At 37.3% G+C, this 6,623-nt stretch overlaps 1 protein-coding gene across 1 annotated transcript; it reads right to left on the bottom strand.

The window, feature by feature from the left end:
- Positions 1-1,040: 1,040 nt before the first annotated feature.
- LOC112429525 (olfactory receptor family 10 subfamily J member 5) lies at positions 1,041-2,417 on the bottom strand. The gene is given in 2 exon segments (XM_071071147.1): positions 1,041-1,701; positions 1,704-2,417. Coding segments are annotated over 2 exon segments (924 nt in total). The 5' UTR covers positions 2,161-2,417; the 3' UTR covers positions 1,041-1,234.
- Positions 2,418-6,623: the final 4,206 nt, after the last annotated feature.

The raw sequence follows: 6,623 nt of genomic DNA, 5'->3' as shown, positions 1-6,623 counted from the left end.
ACTGTAAGAGAGAGGAATCAAGTAACAGAGAAAATAACAGCGTACAGCTGACAATCCTGAGTGCATACTTGAAATTATTTTCCTTCATTGCAGAATTGCCTTAATCCTGATAGTAAGAGATAGGAGAGTAAGAGATAAGAGATAAAATGACTTGAGAATGGAACAACAATAGATGTCATGAGTGTGTGAAAACAGATGTTTCCATACCTACGTCTCTTAGAAAGTATCTTCCAGGTCTGTCTCAGAGTAGAGATAAACTCTGGTGGGAAGATTCATAAAACAAAATATTCCCACAATGTTTCCCATTGAGTGTATACAATAATGTAGCATAGTTATGCTTATTTTGCAAATAAATATCTGGAAAAATATGAAGTTTGCACAGTTTTCTGAGAGAATGGAAGTTAATGGCATTTACCTTGGACCCTAGAATTAGTACAACCAATATCTAAGACAACAACTTCAATGTCAGTAAAACTACTACATATAAACTAAAAATCTAAAAAACTACCATAAGTTGAAAAGAGACAAGTCTTTATGAAAAGTGCATCTGGATAAAAATGTAGCTTCAGAGAAAAGCCACCAGTATGTGTCCTTTCTACTTATCCCCTAGGGAACAGCAGAGGTTTCTGCCTTGATTGCACAGAAGGAAGGAATGCACATAGAAATGAACACTATTTGAGGAGCGAATACAGCTGGGTAATAAAAGAAGAGACTTTTTCAAAGCTGTTCATTTTTCAATCAGCAAGATTAAGATATAATTACAAAATGACTGTCACATGGAATATTATTTGACTCCTGAAAATGAAAGCTTTATTTTTTATGTAAGCAGAGAGAAATAAAGGTTGGTGTCTCTGCAACTTATTTTCCTAACACCCCTGCCACCTATGTTCCCACTGCCTCTACTCCACATCCCCTAACCAGACAAGCTCAAAGATTTGACTCTCAGAGAGTTCAGGTAAAATGGGAGCCAAAAAGCTTTCAAAGCTGAAATATTCAAGCACAGAGACAAGTAGTCTTAATCCAGCTTGGAGTGAGTCTTGTGTCTGGTAACCAAATTCACCAGAGCAGAAATCCTGCTTTCTGTCATCCCTAGAACACTAAATAGAAAAGCATTTCTATTCTCTGACAGTATTCTCAACAAATATTATATTTGATGAACTTGTGTATTGTGGCATGTTTGTGAGTAGACACACTACACTGGGCTAACGGTCTCTTGATTTAATAATCCAATGTGTTAAGAAATATTTCTGCCCACAACTCTGCATAGAGCATCCTTGACCTCCTTGTTTCTCAAACTGTAAACAACAGGGTTCAGCAGGGGAGCAATGATGGTGTAGGTCACTGACAGAAGGAGGTCTTGTTCTGTAGAGTTTTCTGACTTGGGCTTGAGGTAGGTAGTGGAGGAACAGCCACGGTGGACAATGACCACAGTGAGGTGGGAGGCACAGGTGGCAAAGGTCTTCTTCCAGCCCTCAGTTGAGGCAATTTTAAGGATGAAAGAGATGATGAGGACATAGGAGGTAAATATCAGGCCTATGGGCACAAAAATCACAAATTAACTTACACCATAATTTATTATCTCATCGATAGTGATATCAATGCAAGAAAGTTTCATGACTGGGTAAATGTCACAAAAGAAGTGGTCCACCACTGTGCCACAGAAGGGCAAACTGAACATGGCTGTCACATGGAGAACTGCCATAGACCAATGCCAAAGGACCCACACACCAGCTGGGCACATAGGCCCTTGCTGATGATGACAGTGTACCTCAGGGGCCTGCAGACAGCCACATAGCAGTCATAGCCCATTGCAGTAAGCAGGAAGCAATTATTAATGGCCAAGATAACAAAAAAGAACATTTGGGTTGCGCAGCCTGCCAAGGAGATACGCTGGTTATGAAAAATGAGGCTGCAAAGCAATCATGGCACAATAACCAGTGTGTACACCATCTCTGAACTAGCCAGCATGCTTAGGAAGAAACACATGGGAGTGTGGAGATGATGGTCAATGCAGACGATAGTCACAATGATGATGTTACCAGCCAGAGTTAAAATGCAGACAGTTAGGAAAACCCCAGAGATGGTTATCTGATGCTTTCCCAAACTAGAGAATCCCAAGAAGATGAATTCTGTCACTTCTGTGAAGTTCTTTCTCTGCATTCTGCTATGTCAGTGTCTAAAAGCAATAAATGGAGTCAACAAGGAGTAAATTCTCAATAGCAATTGGACTTTAAAACAAAGAACAATGATAACTGTACTGAGACTGAATCCAATTTCCTTCTTTTTGATTATAATGCTCATGCAGAGTCCTTGCACATGAAGAGAGAAGCCTACTTGTACCTCTTTGGGGCTGTATACATATGAACATTGTCACTGTAGAGCAAACTACTTTCTGTGCATGGAAAGGGCTCCTGCCTGCATGCCACCTCACAGACATTATAGTGATGTTAGGAAGGGAAAAGGACAGCAAGGAGAAAGCCATGCTTTATATTTCAACCAATAATAATATCCACTCTTTAGACCCTCTTAACAAGGAGGACTCTGGTGAAGTGCATGTCAAGAAAACCATAAAGATGAAAGTTTTGTGGAAAAAAAAGATATAGCAGTTTGAAATATTTGAAGACGGAAAACTTTGGGATGTGGTCACTGGATTTCGTAACAGGGTCACCAATGAGCTTTTACACAGCATTTCAGTTGAATTATGAATATAGAAACTTGATTTTGGAGAGGTAATGTGGTCCAAACATGTTATTGTACTCTCAAAACAGAACACCTACAACACAGATTCTGCCATTATCTCTCCGCTAAAATTGATCGCTCCAGTCCCCAAGGAAATCTTTTTTTTTTTTTTTTTTTTTTTTTTTTTTTTTTTTTGCTAATTCTAGTAGGCCTTTTGAGTGAAGTCAGGAAGAGAGAGCTGTGACAGAAAACATTGTGTAGTTGCGACTGTCATTATGAAGGATTGGGACAGCTTGAGGTATAGAAGAGACTCCGGAGTTGAGAGAGGAATCTGCAGCTATCTGTAGCCCAACTGGCTTAAGTATTTTTTAAAATATGGTGAACAGACAATTTTGAGAAGCAGAGACACTAGTCCCTTTTGTCAAAAAGCAAGCGCATATAAACTGTATGGAGAGCATACATCTGATCCTGTGGTTCTCTTCAGTGACTGTTCTCCCTTTATTTTCAGAAGCATTAAAACAGGCTTTCTTTCTCACTCTCCATAATTCCCTGCAAGTTGGCTTTCACATGTTTTTGCCCATGAGATTGTTTGCTCAAATGTCACCAAAGAATTCTCCATTGCTAAGGCCACTGGACTTTGCTTTATCTCCTTTTTCTCATCTTTCTCTGTTTTAACACTTCAAACTCCTACCTCATGGAAACATTCTGACTTTGGTTTCCATGAAACTACACTGTTTTTCTCTCTTCCCAGCACTCATTTTGCTACCTTCCATGAATCTGCTCATTTTCCCTCTACCATAATTATGTATGCTCTTCTCTGGTCAATCCTTGACCCTTGTGTGTGCAATTTCTATGATTGTTCTCAAATCTCTATTTTCATCACCAATCTTTTTCCCAAGTCTCCAACTTACCTCACTCTTGGCTTCTCTATTAGTGTTTCTTGCAATCATAATAAATTTTATATTTTTGAAAGTGAACTAAACATTAACCTTTCTTATGCTCATAAAAAGCTCTGCATTTCCATTTTTCAGTCTTCTTTAATGACCTTGCCATTTTACCTGTCCATTAATGGGTCAACATTTTGGAGCCATATCTATTTTGACATCACATTCAATGGGCTTTTTCTTTAAAGTTATGTCTCCTGTCTGTACAATTTCTGAATTCACAATGATCAGCTTAAGACTAGTGTACCAAATCTTCTAGCCAGAATAATAAAACATTTTCCCATTATAAAATTTATATGAATATGCAGAAGACCAAGAATGCTAAGACAATTTTAGGAAAGAAGTACAAAGTTAAAGAGCTTACACTACTTCATTTGAAGGCTATGGTAATCAAGATAGTATGGTATTGATGCAAGTGCAGGCAATAGGAAAAAACGGAGAGTCCAAAAGTAGACCCACATATATCTAGCCATTGATTTTTGATACAGTGCAAAGGTATCTCAGTGACAGTATTTTCAACAGATGTTGCTAGAAAAAATGAATGTCTATATGGGAAAAATGAACCTCAAACCTTATCTCATATCACACACACACACACACACACACACACACACACAAATTAAGGATGAATCACAGATATTTATATAAAAGATAAAGCTATACAAATTCCAGACAAAAATAAGAAATAAAATCTTCAATACCTTGAAATGAGCAAAGATTTCCTGGATATAAAACAAAAAGCATAACCCACAAAACAACAAAATCACAAATTGCACTTTATCAAAATCAAAAGCTTCTAATCTTCAAAAGACATCATTAGAAAAATTAAAACGCTTGGACAGGTGCAGTGGCTCATACCTGTAATCCAAGCACTTTGGGAGGCTGAGACAAGCTAATCACTTGAGGCCATGAGTTAGACACCAGCCTGGCCAACATGGTAAAACCTCATCTCTACTAAAAATACAAAAATTAGCCGGTCTGGTGGCACACACCTGTAATCCCAGCTACTCAGGAGGCTGAGGCATGAGAATCACTTGAACCTGGGAGGTGGAGTTTGCAGTGAGCCAAGATTGTGCCACTGCCCTCCAGCCTGTGTGACAGAGTGAGACCACATCAAAAAGAAAAAAAGAAAAGAAAGAAAGAAAAGATAAATGAAAAAGGAAAACCACAAGTAGGATGAAATATTTACAATACATATGTCTAAAATTGTAACCAGCATATATAAATAATTCTCATAACTCAATAATAAGACACATTTTTCATGGGCAAAATATTTGAAGAGATATTTCACAAAAATAAAATATAGAAACGTTCAGTAAGCACAGGAAAGAATGTTCAACATCATTAGCCATTAAAAAACTTATAAACTAAAACCACAATGAGATACCACGACACACTCATTTGAATGGCTAACATTTAAAAGCCTAACAACAAAGAGTTTTGGCAAGTAAGTAAAGAAGTTGAAACTTAAACATTGCTGGTGGAAATGTAAAACAGAATCACCAAGTTGGAGAACAATTTGGCAGTTTTTTATAAAGTTAAATATGTACTTACTCCATCACTCAGTAATTTTTTCTACATGTTGACACAATAGTAATGAAAATGTGTGTCCACATAGAGACAGGAATATGTAAATAGCCCTATCAGCTTTCTTCCTAAATGTCAAAAAACTGCACATAACCCAAATGTCCAACATATAACACATCCATATAATGAAACACTGCTCAGCAATAAGAGGAACAAATTTCTAAGACTAACAGCAACATGGCGGAATCTTTAAAACAGTCTGCTGAATCAAGTCAGACACAAAATAGTTAAAATGGTATGATTCTATTTACTCTAGAAATACAAATCTAATGTATACTGACAAAAAAAAAAAAGTGGTTGCCAGAATTGCTGGGGAATTAACCAAAAAAGAACACAAGGGAATTTATTGGAGTAAAAGAAATGTTATTGATTGTGAGGGTGGTAATACAAGTGTATACATTTGTCAAAACTCACCAAAATGTATACCAAAAAATTGGTAAACTTTGCTATGTTATATTTTAATTGTATTGCATTGTATTATATTGTATCATGTAATATATTGTCTCATACTGCATTATACTTCATCAAAGTTAATTCATTTGGACACGAATAAGATTGTATCCCTATGAATCTGTTGCTACTAGACTTAGCATCCTATAGGTGGATTTATTATGATGGAAGAAACATTGGAATTGGCTGGGACTTGGGAAATCTGGAACCTGATCTGGAGTCTGTCAATGTCAAAACAAAACATGTGGTCTGGGGCAAATATCTCTCCATGGCCTCAAATGCCAAATAAGGAGCTTAAACAAGATTGTCTCTAAGTTCTAATATACTAATCATATATCACTTCTCTGGTCTGGTAAGTACAACTCTGCTGGGCTGATAAGGCCCTGCACTATCAGACTATTCTTACACAGCAAATCTGCCATCTTCACTATCTCCTCTACTGCAAAAAAAAGCCGACCTTTCCAGGGTCTAGGAACATTCCAATACCCATTGTCAAAGCTGTGCCTGTGTTCATATTTTTCTTCTTACCTGAGTTGTCCTCCACTCCCCATTGCCCACCCAGATTCCAAGTCCTCCGTGCTTGGAAGCACATCCTTATCATTCACAGAACAATCTTAACATAAAATCCCCAAATGAAATCATATTCTTATTCTTTGCTTAAATACAGAATTTTTAAACGACCAAATTAGATCTATTTTTAATGGTTAAAAATTGTTTCTTAGGAGTATTTCAAGACTCAGCTCATTGCCTAGCATCTTCATGAAATCATCTCACAACAACCCTGTTCCTCACTTCTCTTTCTTTCACAAAGCCTATACCCAATGGTGTGCTGGAGGTAGTTTGCACCAGCTCACCAGAGAAGATTGCTACCATTCTTTCAAAGCTCCATATTCTGTAGCATCATCTGGGTAGATTAAGATCTGCTATAGAGAAATAGTGTTAACTCAGAAATCGACACTGAGT

The sequence above is a fragment of the Macaca nemestrina genome, chromosome 1 (assembly GCF_043159975.1).
Source record: "Macaca nemestrina isolate mMacNem1 chromosome 1, mMacNem.hap1, whole genome shotgun sequence".
NCBI classification, from domain to species: Eukaryota; Metazoa; Chordata; class Mammalia; order Primates; family Cercopithecidae; genus Macaca; species Macaca nemestrina.
The sequence above is the reverse complement of the archived record's forward strand: the minus strand, read 5'-3'. Positions and strand labels throughout refer to the sequence as shown.